This window comes from Onychomys torridus, chromosome X (assembly GCF_903995425.1).
Source record: "Onychomys torridus chromosome X, mOncTor1.1, whole genome shotgun sequence".
In the NCBI taxonomy this organism is placed as follows: Eukaryota; Metazoa; Chordata; class Mammalia; order Rodentia; family Cricetidae; genus Onychomys; species Onychomys torridus.
Window position 1 is genome coordinate 81,226,616 of NC_050466.1, and position 18,257 is coordinate 81,244,872.

The 18,257-nt window shown below is 37.5% G+C and overlaps 1 protein-coding gene and 1 pseudogene across 1 annotated transcript; one reads left to right on the top strand and one right to left on the bottom strand.

The window, feature by feature from the left end:
* Positions 1 to 1,025: 1,025 nt before the first annotated feature.
* LOC118574694 (melanoma-associated antigen B4-like) lies at positions 1,026 to 2,063 on the bottom strand. The gene has a single exon (XM_036175614.1). The coding sequence runs from the start codon at positions 2,061 to 2,063 to the stop codon at positions 1,026 to 1,028; it is 1,038 nt and encodes a 345-aa protein (XP_036031507.1).
* LOC118574695 lies at positions 2,062 to 17,349 on the top strand (annotated as a pseudogene).
* The last annotated feature ends 908 nt before the right edge of the window (positions 17,350 to 18,257 follow it).

Below are 18,257 nucleotides of genomic sequence, written 5' to 3' on the forward strand. Positions count from 1 at the left end.
AGAAAGACAACTCAGTGGTTTCTTGGTCCTCTTATCAGAATAGTATTACTAATACTTGTTAGAATCCTAGGACATCATGTGTGTAGTTTTGTATTTACCTGCACTAGGGCAATCACTTAGACTCCTTCCATTCTTATCAGAGGTAGACACATACTTCTGGTACTTTTAAAGTTCCAAATAAATGCTCAAGAGTTGGTCTCTCTGTTGAAAGATATGCTACCTGAGGTTTTGGACCTTGATCACCATCCCCACATTTTCACCTAGCCCACTATGCAGCACCATTGGAAGTTTTGTGCACTTAAAATGGAAATACCTAATGTTCCAAACTAATTTCACCAAATAATTTACATTTGTCTGGTATTTGAAATCTCTAGTTCTTTATATTATCTTTTTACTTTTCTTCATATCATATCTCACCCTCTTCCTCTAACGTCCTCTTGAGTGATGATTGAATGGGGTTTGGGAGTCCAAAGAACAGATGCTCTAAGAATCATTGGAGAAAATAATGACACAATGAAAGTATAAATAAGAAGTTTATTATAATTTGTTAGTTCATACATTGAGTAAAGTAATCAAATCCAAGTTTGTGTCAATTGATATTACAAACAACAGACAAAACCATATATCCAATTAGGAATTTATCATGGTATCTGTTTCACCAATGGGTGACACTATATTTCCATGGGACTCACTTTTAAAATTTCATGTTACCTTATGCAATACTAAAAAGAAATTTGTGGAAAATTTTCAGTTGATTTTTAAAGTAACAAAACTCTTTGGTTGTAAAATTGAAATGCAGCAATAAATGTGTCAAGTATAACATCAAGAAACAAGGACTGTGAAACAAATTATTTTTCCATTAATGGAACATCTGCAACTCACCAAAGCAATTGTACATATCATTCACTCATTGTATAACAGAAAAAATAAAATATGTGCTTTATTCCTGTGACCCATAAATCCCCCACTACATAGAAGGCTGACTCCTTGTCAAACAGAAAGTGAAAGCTCAACCTTGGCTGCAGCTATTTGTGAGTGGAGCTGCAGGACATGGACCTGGGATGAGCACTGGCCATGACAGCTGTGCAAGCCAAGGCTGGAGATCCTGGTCGTGCTCTCTCCATTTGATCTTTAAGAGCTTCTTGATATGGAGTTGGGAAGAAGCTAGGAATGGTGTCATTGATCTTAGCCCAAACTTCTAGGACTTTCATTTTGCTGGTTTCTATATGGGCCCGGGAACCCCACAGGAAATAATATCTAGGGGATTTACCCTCAGACATCTTGTGGATCTCAAGGTAATTTTGCTCAACCAGATCTTTGGTTATGAGCCTTTGGGGCTCCCCAAAGATCAAGTGCTTCCTCCCTGCATACACTCCTAACACACTCAGGAATTTCCAGACCTCTTCCTCAGTGGCACGATTGCCTTTTGTGAATATCAGACCCAAGATGGTCATCAGGAGACCCATCTTTGGCAATCCCCTCTTGCCACTTAGAATTTCAGCAGTGGAGAGACCTAGCTTGCTGACAATAGCATAGGACTGACTATTGGGATTGATTTTCTTCAACTGCATTGCAAAGATCATTTCCATGCGGGAGGAAGATTTCCTGAGGATGTCAGAAAAGTGTGTTTTGTATTTCTTGCTGACCACCTTCAGCATATCAGCATCCGTAAACTGCTCACTCTTCTTAAACTTCTCCAGCAGGAACTCTACCAACATACTAGCCTTCTTGGTAAGAGCATCTCTGCATATCGGCTGAGTGAAGGCTTCTGCCTGGAAAGCACATGGACTTCCCCCAACAGCACGGACATCACAACCCCTAGCACCTAGATCAGAGCCTGTGCAGGACATAACTGCACCAGGAGAGGCAGGAAATGCAGTTCCCTGAGGAGCACAGGCATTAGAAGAGCTTGGGGAATTAGCTTGGCCAACAGGAGGACATGCTGATTCTCTCTGAACAGCAGGTTGAGCACAATGGAGACCTTGTCTGTTCTCCTTAGGTGCCTGATTACCACGGCGTTGTTTAGAATGGGAGTGGCCCTTATTCTTGTGGCCCCTCGGCATGACTGCAGGGGTCAAAGACAAAGGTCAGGACTGTAGTCAGGAGAACTGGCAAGGCAGGAACCTAGAGGGGTACAATGATAACATGTGAGCACCATATCATCACAAAGTAAAAGAATACTTTGCTTTTAGGAAGGTCTCCTCTGTTTTCTTGAAGGGCAACATACTGTGTTCCTGCTCTCTTGTTCAGCTTGGTCAGGACTCCTGTTCAGTAGGTCAACTTGATTCCCAAGATCCTTGCAAAACAAATTAGAGTTTGTTAGACTGTTGTATGATAGCCCAGTTTGGGGATTCCTAGAGTAAGAGAACAGGCTGTTCCCCCTAAACAAGAATCAAAATACTCATGTTTTACATTCCCATATGGTTGGTAATGTCTGAATACCTACTTGACACTGTTATTCTGAAGTTCATGATACAAACTTCTATAGTTGCACACAGGAAAATTCAAAGAGCATTTTACTGCTACCACTTTATTCAAGGGACCTCAGGACTCCTAGTGCTGGCATGAGAGGAGATAGTCTAGAGCCCTTGCTGTTACCAAGAATCTGATTTCCATAATGAACAAAGTCCTTACCTGGCAAGGCCCCTAGCAACGAAGTCCCATCTCCCTATCCTATCAGAAACAAATGGAGGTAATATATCATTTTGGAGGTTGGGGTGGGGCTTTCCTGATCCACTCATGCTATCATACAGAGTTCTGGTGTGTGCCCCCTTCCCTACCAGTTATGGAACATGAAATCTCCCTAATCTTAACAATGAGCTTGTCTGTGACACAACAAGTTCCAAGAATTCTCCTTCTGCTGCCTGAGTCAACCAGCCTTGCACCTGAGACGTCATTCTCTAAGAGATGCCTTGGTAAAGTTAATGGCCTCTGGTCCTAACTACCATGTTCCAGAACTCCGGAGACAAGAGTAGGGTAGGACCTGCATGACCTCCTTTCCAGGCAGATGAATTATAGTTTGAGGGGAATCACCGAGGTTTAGGGTTGTCATCGTTTTAATTCAGGTTATCCCCCAAGGCACATAACAATACTTAGATAACTCTCTTACTTGATCGGAGGCCACACTTCTCAGAGGAAGGCCTTGTCCCCGCAGGCTAGGGAAGCAGAAGTCAGAGTCATCTTCTTCCTGCCGACCCCAACACTCTTTTCTAGTTCTTGGAATAGAACCTCAAGGGTGGTCAGTTCCATTGTTCCAAGGAGGAGGGGGAGAGTTCATGGTGGGGGGAGACTTTTTTCCTGTTGATTTTTCAAGGGGCTAGGATACCTCTTGAATGAGCTGAGTATGGAACTAAAGACCTCATTTCCATTAGAGTCCTGGAATAGAAAGGAAGATGAAGGAATTTTGAGCTTAAGATTCATGCCCACCACCTTACCATAAATCATGGATAGGGCCCTAGGAGGTCAATTTTCTTTCCTGGGGATAGAGCCCTGAGTCATCAAAAACGTTTTCTCTCCTTTCTTTCTGGGAATGGCTATATAGCCCAGGCTTGCCTGGAACTCCTGTTCATCCTTCCTGAGCTTCTAGAATCCAGAGTTAACACTAGCACACTACAATGCTTGCTTGTTACAAATTTTTAAATCAGATATTAGTTTTTATATTTTTATTTTCATTTTGAGACAGCTTCTAACTATGTAGTCCAATATAGCGTCAGACTTGCTGTGTAACTCAGGATGTCTTTCAATATTAGGAACTTATTTTGAAATAGAGTTTCATGGTATATTTTTTAAATTTAATTATTTTAGTTTTTATAGTTTCATATATGACTACTGTTTTACATCATTTCTCCCCTCTTCAGCTCCCTCTAAAATTCACAACTTCTTTTTCAATTACACATACACATGTACACACATTTTAATAGTATTTTGGGTAAGGACCATAGTTTGAGACTCTATTTCAGTTGAAATTTTTACTTCTCTGTAGACTTTTATACTCATTTATATTTAAATTTAATTCATGTATTTAGAGTAATATAGTAAATATTTCAATGAAAATATCCTCAAAATTTAAACAGTGGTAGAGAGGATAGAATAATAAATCCAATTATCTGCCATTCCTCATCATGAAGCTGTATTCTTATGAGAAGAACTATGTTAATTTAAAAGTTTCTTATCAGTAGTTGCACTTTATGTCATGAAGCTGTATTCTTATAGTAAGAACTGTGTTCATTTAAAAGTTTCTTATCTGTAGTTGCACTTTATAGGCAATGTTTTGTAAATGCATTAGGTGTGTTGTCTTTTTTTTGCTATGTTGTCAGACATTACTTTTATTCATTTATATCTTAAGGAGTACAGGACATTAATTTTTTTATCCCACAATTCCTATCAGTTTATTACTGGAAATTCTTTGGGAAGACACTACATTTTCCTTCATTTATCATGTTGTCATATTGATAATATGTAGTTATAATATTCCATTATTGATAGTAAATCCTTTGTACAAATAAGATTCTTGTCTTTTTAGTTTACTAATATAATTTTTCTGATTATTTTATCTTTATTTGGAATACTTATACATTTATTTCTATAAATTATTATTTTAACAATATTTTTATTCTTTGCAAGTTTAATACATGTATAGAATGCATATTAGTCATATGCATCCATCCATCCTCCCTTCAACTTTCCATACTACTCCCCAAACTAATTCCCTCCCAAATTCATCTCCTCTTTTATGTATTGTTATTAATAATACATTGAATCCAGTTAGTGCTGCCCATAGGCATGTGACTATGTGGACATACACTGGGGCATAAGTGACCAACAAGTAGCCACATCCAGAAAGGAGACTGACTTTCTCTCAACACTCATCAATTACAAATAGCTCCTTCAATAAGGATGGAACTTCATGGGCCCCACCCCATCTATGCAGAAATTTAGTTTAGCTTCATCTTGTGCAGGCACTGTGCAGGTATCCAGAAATGGGATGAGTTGGTATGTTCAACAGCCTTGTCATGTCCAGAAGTCATCTGTCCTTCCTGTCTTCCAACTCTTACACTCTGTCTGCCCCTTCTTTCATAGATTTCCATGAGCCTTAGGTAGGGGAAACTTAATATATAGATAGATGGCCCATTCACAACTGAACATTCAGAGTTATTTGTACTCAATAATTTGACCAGTTAGGAGTGTCTGTAATAATGACTAACAACTGCAAAATTTCACTAGTGCTATTTTTTAGGCATTCAGTTTCACATGTATCTTCATTTTTTTATCAGAAGTTTCTGTATGTTTAGTGTGATATTGATTATTTTCCTGAATTTGAGGACATGTAAATTTTTTCTTATAAACATCTTTTATAATTTTTGTTCAGTTTTTTTTTTTAGATAAAGTCTCTCTATATGCCCTTAGCCACCTAGGGACTTGCTTTTTATCTCACATTGACTTTCAATTCCAGTCTTTTTGCCTCAGCCTCCTAAGTGCTGATTGTACATGGGTGATGCAGAGCTATAAATATTTAATGGAACAAATGCTCCTATAACCATCATATTGGCCATTTATAAAAATAATATTAATAAAGTTATTGAGTGGAGCTTAAATATTTGAAAATTTTAATATATTATCAATGTTCTACACTAGAGTTTATAATGGTTTTAATATGGAGATACATTAATATATTTTGAGAATATATTTATGTACACAAACACTAGGAAATGCAGCAGAATTATACAAAAGTTTAATAATAATCCATGTGTCTGTTTACTGTGTTATATTTTGCTTATTAATGATGAGAGAAAAACTTGATGAAATTGAACCACTAGTGACATCTTTTTATTTTGTATAAATGAAAGTTTCACAAAAACAAATTAAAAAATTATCCTACTGAATGTGTTTATAGATGATCCAGTAAAACAAATTCCACTCTAAATAGATAATTCAGAAGAGATTTATTTTGTGCATAGTCTATTTTAGAGAAGTTTCATATTTAAAGAAAATTGGACAAAATGTTCTTTCACCACAAATTGCCACATCTAATTTGCTTTTGTATTGCTTGATGTTAACATCTTGCATTAGTGAGCTATATGTGTTACTATAAATGAGTTAATACTGCTGTATTTTTATTAAGTGGCATTCACATTATGATTCACTTTAAATATACTATGGTCTTATAAAATATTTGTACATTGGCCATTATGGAATCATGTGAATCATATTACTACAATAAGTATTTTGTGTTGGGCTTAATCATTTATATTTCCTTCTTCTTGAACACCTTAGCGTTTTTGAAATGATTTAACATTTTAAAATTATTTATTCTTTGACATTTTCACACACATATATAATAAGTTTTTATCATATTCACACATAATTCCTTATCTTATCTCCTTCTACACCTCTGGTACCCTTTCCCTAACATATTGCTCTCTTTTGTCTGTTTTATAACCCACTTATCTTAATTAAGATTATTTGCATAGACAAAAATGTGTGTAGCATGAGTCTTAAAAAGACTTATTAATAAAACAAACCTGGAGCCAGGTATTAGGGTGAATGCTGGAAGATCAGAGAAGCAGAACAAGCCACAGCCACCTCACCTTGCCAATTCCTCAGCTAATCTCGTTTTCTCAGACTGAAAGCCTCTGAGTCCTTATCCAGAATGAATCTCAGCTGAACTGCTGCTCAAAAGCCTAAATGTGTAACCAGCTCTAGTTCCTGGTACTCATGCCTTATATACCTTTCTGCTTTCTGCCATCACTTCCTGGGATTAAAGGCGTGTGTCACCATGCCTGGCTGTTTCCAATGTGGCCTTGAACTCACAGAGATCCAGATGGATTTCTACCTCTGGAATTCTAGGATTAAAGTCGTGAATGCCACCATTTTCTAGCCTCTGTATCTAGTGGCTTTTCTGTTCTCTGACCCCAGATAAGTTTATTAGTGTGCATAATATTTTGGGGAACACAATACCACCACAGATGTGTAATTATTTCCAGTGTCATGGTCAACTTAATAGTGTCTATATTATTGAAGGAAAAATATCTCTCTATACTTCAGCAGCCATTAACTGCCAAAAGCTTCTTGATAGAGATGAGACCTCATGAGCCCCATCTCTTATCCTTAATCTAATGATGACAGGCCAATCTTGTACAGTTGTTATTAACATACTCATAGCTTTTAGTAAGTTCATAAGTGAAACAGCAAGGTCAACTCCAGAAGGTATTATTTCAAGGTACTCCTCCCCATGCTCTAGCTCTTTCCACAACCACTTCTGTAATGTTCCCTAAGCTTTGTTAGAAAGGTAATGCAGATGTTCCATTTAGTATTGAGTACCCTATAGGCCCTTGTTCTCAGCATTGACAAGTTATGAATCTCTTCATTAAAAGCTTTTAAAATGGTTTCCATGTCTTTGTGTGTGTATATATATATGTTTTATTGGCATATATTTAATATACATAATTATGGGTTCCATAAAAACATTTGCACCTAATAACATTATGTCCTTTGACTGTGTTTCCCATCGATACACTTCCCTTTTGTTATCATCAGCCTTCTTCTGGTCTCTTTTATTCCCCCCGACAAACCTGCTTCTATTTTAATTAATTATACATAATTAACTTCTAACAAATTATGATTTTGAACTTGAATTTAAAATAAAACTGTTTTTTAATCTAAAGACCTATTTCAGATAGTAGGATGATTTTCATGTATGCCAAAATTACAAGGTGATTTTGAAGGATACATGATATCCCTGCATTGATAAATAAAACAAATGAGACAAATATGAAATTATAATTAAAAATTTAAAATATTTAAAAAATATTTTCAAAGTAATTTTTAGGTTTTGCTCATTTCCTCCTGTATACAATAGACAAACAGGCTTAGAAGGAAATCAGAGATACATCACCCTTTACAATAGCCACAAATGATATAAAATACCTTGGGGTTACAATAACTAAGCATGTGAAGGACCTATATGACAAGAACTTTAAGTCCCTGAAAAAAGAAATTGAAGAAGATGTCAGAAAATGGAAAGATCTCCCATGCTCATGGATAGGCAGGATTAACATAGTAAAAATGGCAATCTTACCAAAAGCAATCTACAGATCAAATTACCAACACAATTCTTCACAGACCTGGAAAGAATAATACTCAACTTCATATGGAAAAACAAAAAACCCAGGATAGCCAAAAGAATCCTGTACAATAAAACAACCTCTGGATTTTGTCTTTTTTATAACTATATAAAGTTGGAACCACAGCAGGTTATCTTTTTCATATAGGCTATTTCACTTTGCTGTATTCATTTAGGATTTTTAATGTCTTTTCGTGTCTTAATGACTTTTTTGAAATTAGAATATAATTACATCATTTACTCTTCTCTTTCCTCCCTCCAAATTCCCTAATGCATGGCTTCCTTTCTGTTGTTGTTACTTATGTGTGTGTATATATTTCTAAATATAAAATATAACTTTTTCAGTTTATATAATGTTCATATGTATATGTTTTCATGGCTAACCATTTGGTATTGGACAACCAATCAGTGTACTCTTCCCAGGGGAGGACTATTATTCCTGCTCTCAGCATTCCTCCTTTGGAAACTTGCATAGTTGCATCTCACACCATGAAAGTTAGCCATCAGAGAGGAGGCTTTGCCCAATACAGCTCAAATCCTCTGGATGCTGTGCCACAAAGTGCATGCTATCTTTAGCAGTAAGGACTTAAGTTCGACCTCTGAGGAGCAACCAAGGAAATAGCCTACAGTATTTTAGGACTCTCTTGGACAACTCTGGCTAACAACTCAAAAGACTTCTTGTTGGGGTTCAAGTGGTCCATAGTTCAATCTCCAAGCACAAACTCTGACCCAGATGTGGTCCTATGACTTCATAAAACTGTAGGAATGAAATAAAGCCTACAATAAACATCCTCCACAGCAAAACAAGACCAAAATGGCAGGAAAGTGAAAAAAGCAATAGCTCAAATAAAGGAGTAAAAGATACTGTTTGCTCAAATTCTGCTTGCGATAACTCCAATAGTTAAAAAAATTACATATGAACAGCAAAGGGAATAATAATAATAATTTCATTCTTGAAGTAAACCCAGTCCTTGGTCTCTGTCTACCTGTACCTAGTTCTTTTTCTGCTTCCCATGATGCCCACAGCTGTTCTGGTTGTGGCAGCTTTTCCTTTCATGCCTGATGTTGGAGTTATTGTTAGACATTATAAAAATGTTGAGAGAAACATTGTCAGCCCTGATGGAAAAATTTCCTTTAAACATTTTATGTACATTTATATAACAGCTTACATGTATTATAGGTCTTTTAGTTAAATAATTAATAGTATGTTCTGTGCTGACTAGTTTTTCAGAATCATTTGTTTTTGAAATAGTAATATAATTCCATCTTCTCCCATTTCCTTTTCCTCCCTCCAAACCTTCCCATATACCTCTCCTTGCTCTCTTTCAAATTCATGGCCTCTTTCTATGAAATGATGTTACATAGCTATATGTATAACCTGCTCAGTCTGTAGAATGATACTTGTACATATGTTTCAGAGCTTGCCATTTAGTATTGAATAATCAATTGCTGTGAACTTCCCCAGGGAAACTATTTCTCTCACTCTCGGTACTCTTATTTGCCTGGAATTCTTTGTGAGGGATTGAGGTCTCATGAGCTTTCCTCTTCCAAAATTTAGTATGTCATTGGTTTTGTTCTTATTCGGCTCATGTTTAATCAGTCTTATTGATGAGATTCTAAATGGGTGTAGTTGTAGTGGATAGCCATCCCAGCATTGGCCTGGAAGTTCCAACCCCCATTGAGGCTTCTGTAATGGGTAATGGTCATGCCCACAAGGCAGGGCTGAGGGAGGAAGCGGAAGACTGAGGATTGAGAGGAGGGCTCTCGCTTGGTTCCGGGACCCTGGACGCTGGAGGTAGACCAAGTAGAGTTCTCCAGAGAACACCGCCAGACTGCGCTATACCTTTGCCAGACCCTGCAACCTATCCCTTCATTTGTAAGTTACCCCACAAAATAAACCTCCCTTTTAACTACGTGGAGTGGCCTTAATAATTTCACCAATATCTGGTTATCAACATGGGACAAATTCCAAAGGCCTAGGCGGCTCCCTCCCTCAGCCTCCTCCCCAGCTGGCAGGTACCTAAACCGTCTGCAAAGTTCCATTTAACCAGGGGATGCCTACAGGGTTCCATTCCCGAAAAAGGGAGCAGCTAGTAAGGTCTCAGTTCCCTAGCTTATCCCCCAGACCAGCGAAAACCGCTGTGAGTGAGGCGTTCCCACTCCTCCCTGAGTGCCGGCTCCCCGCCATCTTGGCTCCTGCCTTCAGCTGCCACCAGCAAGGTCGCCAGCAGGCCCTGCTTTGGACCTATAACAATGCCTCCTGCTGGCTGAAAAGTGCTACTGCACCACCCCAAACCGCGGAAAGGTAAGCTTCTTTCAAGTAAAAGTGCTTGATAATTTTACACCTTAAAACTGACTAACAAATTTTGAGTAATTCTTGTAATATGGCTGACAACATTACCTCACAAGAATTTACAAACCTTTTTGCCTGTATGCTGAATGACATTTTCCTGGAAATATACAACCTCCCTAAGATATATCTGGCCTGTACCATTTTGACATTCATTGTAATAATTCACACAGTGTTCAAACACTGGTTTAATAATAAGAACAAAAATGAGTCATTATTGGGACTGATACAGGCTTTAAAAGATAACAATGAAGGCTTACAGAAAAAGATTCTGTCTATGGAATCTGCTGACCAGGACTTACATAAAAAGATTCTCTTTCTGGAATCTGCTAACCAGGATTTACAGACTTTAAAAGTTAGCAATGAAAGCTTACAGAAAAAGATTCTGTCTATGGAATCTGCTGACCAGGACTTACATAAAAAGATTCTTTCTCTGGAATCTGCTGGCCAGGACTTACATAAAAAGATTCTCTCTCTGGAATCTGCTAACCAGAATTTACAAAACAAGCTTGTACACAAAATTGCTTTTATTGATAATAAATATGAGTATTTAATGGATAGAACACTAACTCTCCAGAGTGAAGTTGTAGCTACTCAGACAATATATAAGGAAGAAAAATTATCATTACTTGATAAGATAAGGTCCATGGAATCATGTGTTTCAGAAGAACATAAAAACTTCCATGATTCCATGAAAAATCTGGAATCCCTTACAAGAGAGGAGGTTTACTCCCTGGAACTGACCCTAGGTGCTCGTTTACAAGCCCTGGAGGAAACTCTCAATAAACATGACAAGGGACCTAATAAGCAGAAGGGCAAGACCATACAGATTGTAACATCTCCAAATGGCTCTCATACAATGGCTTATCCTGTTATCATCCATGAGAAGCCAGCAGATGACACACACCCCAAGCCATATACAATATATACATTACAACCAATTTCAACAAGGGACTTTAAAAATATAAAGGAAGCAGTAGTTACATATGGGATACACTCCACATATGTAAAACAGATGTTAAATTCGTGGTCTACCTCACATAGAATCATTCCAGATGACTGGCATCAGTTAATTTCAGCTGTTCTAAAATATAGCCAGCAGTTACAGTGGAAAAGCTGGTTGAGAGAAGAGGCAAGAAATTTAGAACAACAAGGTAAACTCAGAGGTTTTTAGATCTCCCAAGATCAAATACTTGGTGAGAGATGTTTCGCTGACAGGAATGTACAAGCCATTTATGATGAGCATACAATATCCCTATGCCGTACAGCAGCTCTAAATGCTTGGGAAAAAATTCCAGAACCTGGAAAAGCAACTGAGGTATACACAAAGATATTTCAGGGACCACATGAACCCTTCACTAATTTTTTTACAAAGGCTGAACACAGCTATAACAAAAGCTGTATCAGATAAAGAATTAAGAAAAGTATTAACTGAGTCCTTGGCATTCGACAATGCAAATGCAGAATGCAAAAGAATACTTACACCATTAAAGATCAGATCAGCTCCTTTGGAAGAATGGATTAGGTATACTAATAGTGTTGAATCTCTTAACTACAGTAATGAGGCTTGGATAGGAGAGACACATCCCAGAGGTGAAAGAAGGCCCCGTGGTACCAAATGTTTTAAATGTGGTACACCAGGTCATATAAGTAAAAACTGTACATGGGGTAATCCTAGAAGTAATACTCCTTCTAGGAATAGCCTAAATAGAAGACCCCAACCACCTCCTGGATTATGTAGAAGATGTGGCAAAGGGCGACATTGGACCAGTGAGTGCAGATCAAAAATAGATATACGAGGCAACCCTTTACTAGTGGGAAACACCTCAGGGGGCCTCTTGCAGGCCCCCAAATCAAATGTGGTAAGAACATTCCCAGCCACTGTGGAAGGCATTCCTCTCCAGGACAACTGAATAAACCAATGCCTAATGTAAAAACCTATACTGCAATGGATGATAAAACAGCTCTGATAGATTAATCACAGTTTACAAAGAATACAGTAAAACAAATATTTTGGCAGACTTCCATAAATGAACAAAGACCAAAGCTTAGAATTCGAATTAATGGCTTGGTTCTGGAGGGCCTGGTAGACACAGGTGCGGATGTGACTGTAATTACACCAAAATCATGGCATCCAAATTGGCCTCTTCAAGAGGTAGATGTCCAACTTTTAGGAATTGGCACCCTATCTCAGATAAAACAGAGTTCGAGATGGGTTGAATGCATAGGGCCAGAAGGACAGAGAGGAAGCCTGAAGCCATATGTATCAAATGTAGCAGTAAATCTATGGGGCTGAGATCTGTTACTACAGTGGAATACCCAGATAAAAATTCCTACACTCTCAGAAAAGGAATACAGGCCAATGCATGTTTCTAGGAATAATATCATAACATGCTATAAAAAAACAGTCACCAACCATTCAGGCTGTACACAAACAGAGCACAACTGCTGTTGAACTCTCAAAAGTACCAACTGCCTTACCTTTAAAATGGCTAACTAATAAACCTGTCTGGGTTGGACAGTGGCCTTTGACAAAAGAGAAGCTACAAGCTTTAGAACAGCTGGTTCAAGAGCAGTTAAATGCTCAACACATTGAAGAATCTACCAGCCCTTGGAATTCTCCTGTATTTGTTATTTTAAAAAAAAGTCTGGTAATTGGAGAATGCTGACAGATCTGAGAGCTATTAATAAAGTAATTCAGCCAATGGGCTCCCTAGAGACAGAGATGCCCTTGCCCTCTTTGCTACCCAAAGAATGGCCTATAATATTTATTGACTTAAAAGACTGTTTCTTTACCATACCCTTACAAGAAAATGATAGAGAAAAATTTGCCTTCACAGTTCCTAATTATAACAATTCTCAGCCAGTCAAGGGATATCAATGGAAGGTCCTCCCACAGGGAATGTTAAACACCCCTACCTTATGCCAATACCTTGTGCAAAAACCATTGGAGATAATTCGTGTAAAGTTTCCACAATCCATAATTTATCACTATATGGATGATATCCTATTAGCTGATCCAAAGTTAGACACATTAGAAAGCATGTTTGAAGAAGTAAAAAAACTTTTGCCTCGCTGGGGACTGCAAATTGCTCCTGAAAAAATACAAAGAGGAGATTCTATTAATTACTTAGGATATAAGATAGAGTTACAAAAAATTAGACCCCAAAAGGTACAACTGAGTAGAGATCGATTAAAGACTCTTCATGATTTTCAAAAGTTGTTAGGAAGCATTTACAACTTACTGGGTATCATGGGAATACCCAAAGATGGACTACAAAATTTGGCTAATACTCTAGAAGGGGACAAAGAATTAAATAGCCCAAGAGAATTATCAGCCGAAGCTGAGAAGGAATTGGCTCTAGTAGAAAAGACAATTCGAGAAGCACATGTGGATCATGTGGATCCAGAACTTAAATGCACTCTTGTCATATTCCCTTCCAGACATTCCCCCACAGGTATTTTGATGCAGAGGGAAGATATTATATTGGAATGGATATTCCTACCACGTAAACCAAATAAGAAATTAAAGACTTATATAGAAAAGATCTCTGATTTGATTCAAAAGGTAAATTAAGACTTCATCAGTTGACAGGAATGGACCCAGCAGAAATTGTAGTACCTTTAAGTAATGAGGAAATTTTGTCACTATGGAAAGATAATGAATACTGGCAGAGAGCCTGCAGTAACTTTTTGGGAGAGATTAACAACCATTATCCCAAAAGCAAGAGAATAGAATTCATAAAGAAGACTGAATGGGTCCTTCCTCACATTGTACGACACAAGCCAATCTCTGGAGTCCTCACATTCTGTACTGATGCAAATAAATCAGGGAAAGCAGGATATAAATCAGGAGACTTAAGTAAAGTGGTACAAAGTCCATACAGCTCTGTACAAAAGGCAGAACTGTATGCCGTTCTTATGGTGCTGATGGACTTCACGGAACCCCTCAATATAGTCACTGACTCTCAATATGCAGAGAGAGTTGTTTTACACATTGAAACTGCTGAATTTATTCCTGATAATACAGAATTAACTTCATTATTCATAGAATTGCAGGAAATCATCAGAAAAAGGGAACATCCTATATATATAAGACATATCAGATCCCTTACAGGTCTTCCAGGACCTCTAGCACAAGGTAATGATGAGATTGATCAGTTACTAATAGGTAATGTGCTAGAAGCCTCAGAATTTCATAAGAAACACCATGTAAATAGCAAAGGTTTGAAAAAGGATTTCTCCATTACTTGGCAACAAGCTAAGGATATTGTGAAAAAATGTCCTACTTGTTCCTTCTATAACCAAACTCCATTACCTGCAGGAAGCAATCCAAAAGGTATACAAAGAAATGAAATTTGGCAGATGGATGTGTTTCATTTTGCAGAATTTGGAATATTAAAGTATGCACACCATACCATTGACACCTATTCAGGATTTCAGTGGGCAACTCCTATGAGTTCTGAAAAGGCTGATTCTGTGATTACTCACCTATTAGAAGTTATGGCCATCATGGGAATACCTGTACAAATTAAGATAGACAATGCTCCAGCATATGTCTCCAATAAAATGAGACAGTTCTTTGCTTATTACAATATAAAGCATGTTACAGGTATATCACACAATCCCACAGGCCAAGCAGTCATAGAAAGATCCAATCGAACTTTAAAGGATATGCTAAATAAACAGCAACAGGTAACAATGACTCCTAGAAATAGATTGCATAGTGCTTCACCACAGTGAAGTATGGAAAATTCCTGAACAATGAATTATAAATGATTGAAGGAATGAAGTTTGATAGAGGATATATTTCTGCATATCTCATGAACACATGAAAAAGTAAAAAAAAAAAAAATGTGATGCCTATGTTCTGTAGAGTGAAAAGAAAAAATCCATTGTTCAGTCCATTGTACCTACTACTGAAATTGCCAGACCTCACTGGAAGCCCTTGGCCATAATCGCTGAAGACTCTAAGTCCACTGGTTTTGAACAGGCTAAAAATTGGTCTTCATGTTATATCAGTTAAAGCTCCAGGGCTTGGTGACAATAAAAAGCAGCAGAAAGATATGGCTATTGCTATTGATGGTGCTGTAGTTGGAGAAGAGGGGTTGAATCTAAATCTTCAAGATGTTTAAGCTCATGACTTAGCAAAAGTATGAGAGATCATCAGCAGCAGCAAAGATAACGCCATCTTTTTTAAAGGAAATTGAAATTGAAAATCATATTCAGACAATCACTGACCAGGTATACATGACAACTAGTGAATATGAAAATGAAAAGCTGCATGAGAAACTGCCTAAACTTCCAATGCAGCATCTGTCCTTAAGGTTGGAGGGACAAGTGATGTTGAATTGAAAGAGAATACATAGTTACAAATTCCCTAATTCTACAAGAGCAGCCCTGGAAGAAGGCATTGTTCTAGAAAGGGATTGTCTACTTTGGTGCATCCCAGCCTTGGATTCATCAAAGCCTGCCAACGAAGACCAGAAAGTAGGTACAGAAATTATTCAAAGGGCACTCAAATTTCTTGCAATGACTATTGCCAAGAATGCAAGATCTTTGATAGTTCAGAAAATTCTGCAGAATACCTCAGAAGTTGTTTATGATGCTTCACTCAGGAATTTTGTGCACATGGTGGAGAGGGATATCATCGATCTCACAATGTTTGGAAGAACTGCATTACTAGATGCTGCTGGGGCAGCCTAATTGATAAGTACAGTGGAAGCTATAATGACAGGAAATCCTACAGAAGAGACGGCCCCTGGAATGGAAGCAATGTGTGGAGTGGGAGAGGTATGGGGGTGGCATATTCTAACACCAAGAATAGTGTTTTACCCTTATCATTTAATTGAGACAGGAAGCTCATGCCAGATTCCTCACTGGTGACTTCAGAGAAGTCACCCGAAGAAAATGACTAAAGAAAAGGCTGACTAGTCACTATAACCATCAATTGGTGGTTTCAATTGACAATGTACAATTGTTTACTAAAGTCAATGCCCATGACTAAAAATAATGTTTTGTGTTTTTGAATAAAGATATTTTTAAATTCCTGAAATAAGCAATAAATGAAATAAAAACTAAATACAGAAAATGTAGGTCATAAAACAGAAAAAAAAGGAAGGAAGAAAAATGATAAGGATTAAATGACAAAATTTTGCTTCCTAGTGTTTTTGAATTTAGAAATATCTTTCCAGGTTCTACTGGTGTGAAACAATGAAAGATAATAGAACATCGGATGAGTCTAATATAATTTCTCTGTGTTCCCACTAAACAAGTATGCAGGCTAAGACTTAGGCCCAACCAAATAGTGATGTTAGTTACAAAGTAGCATTCATTCAGAATACTTAACTTCCCTGACCACTAGTAACTACTGCTGGTGCCAATGAGCTTTGAACTTTTGAATTAGACATTGTTGAACTAACTGCAGAGACTCTCAATCTGTACACCCATTGGCATACTAAATGCCATCATCAAGACTTATTCTTACATGTGTTGGAGAGTTAGGAGAGAAAAAGAATCATTCTGTTTTACTCTTCCATGTGATAATTTTAGTGAAATAAATAGTTAAATAAATAAATCAAAATAAACAAAGAAGCTCATCTGTTGAACTTTTGCTCTAGGCTATTAAGCCTTACCCCAACTAAATCTGAAGGTGGGAAGTCTCTTTACTACAGATGATATAGGCCAGCAACAGCAATATATTTAACAACAGAAATGCCCTACTGCATAACCCCTTAAGTGGGTTTATACCAGAGACGTCCCATTTCAATGAATTAATTTATGTCAGCCTTCCACACAAACATCTCGACAAGAGTGTTCTCGGGTTCTCTGACTAGTAATTTTTGTCACTAGTTCCCCCCCCTTGCAGGTTTTCTAACACAAAATCTTGTTGTCCCTTTCTTCACAGGAGGCTTGCATTCTAATTATGGCCTGCTTCTCTCTAGCCTGTCTTTCTGCTTTTCTATTTTTGAGATTTCTTGTCTCCTCTGCCTTGGTTCCTGATGCTATTTATCTTTATCATTATTTATAATATAGTTTCTTGAGCCGGGTGGTAGTGGTGCATGGCTTTAATCCCAGCACTCGGGAGGCAGAGCCAGGTAGATTTCTGGGAGTTCAAGGCCAGCCTGGTCTACAGAGCGAGAGATCCAGGACAGGCAACAAAATTACACAGAGAAACCCTGTCTTGAAAACAACTTCTTTGACTGCCCTTACTGGCAGACTCAAGTGGAAAAATAATTTAATTTTCTATCTTACCCAGGATTGCAAGGACTGATGATTTAGTAAAGAAACCCTGTGAGCTCTGATCATCTCTTACAATGATTGCAATGAAGTCAAAAGTGACTGATACTTAACAACCTTTGAAATCATCTGGACCAAGAGATTGTATTTTCCAATGTGAACTAAGTGGGCTACTTAAGGCTATGGGAGTAGATAAGCCTTAATTTCTTAAAATTGCCTTCATCCACACTGGGAAATCTGCTTTTTTTGCAAAGACTGTAGTTAAATCATTTGTGTGCATACAAGTCATCCATTAATGAAAAGTCTTTAAAAGTGTATGTAAATTTGCATGGATATATAAACATTTTTCCTGCCAGCATTTCAAAAATTGGACTCCATGGAAATGTGTATCATTTAACCCTTAAATACAGATCTTTATTCCATGGCTTTTATTTAATGTAACAGAAAATTCTGTTCTGTGAGAGTTTATGGTTTAGTCTTATATGGACATGCTGTGAAGAAGTATTTGTACTGCCAGAAAAATGTCAGGGAACCAGAAACTTGATG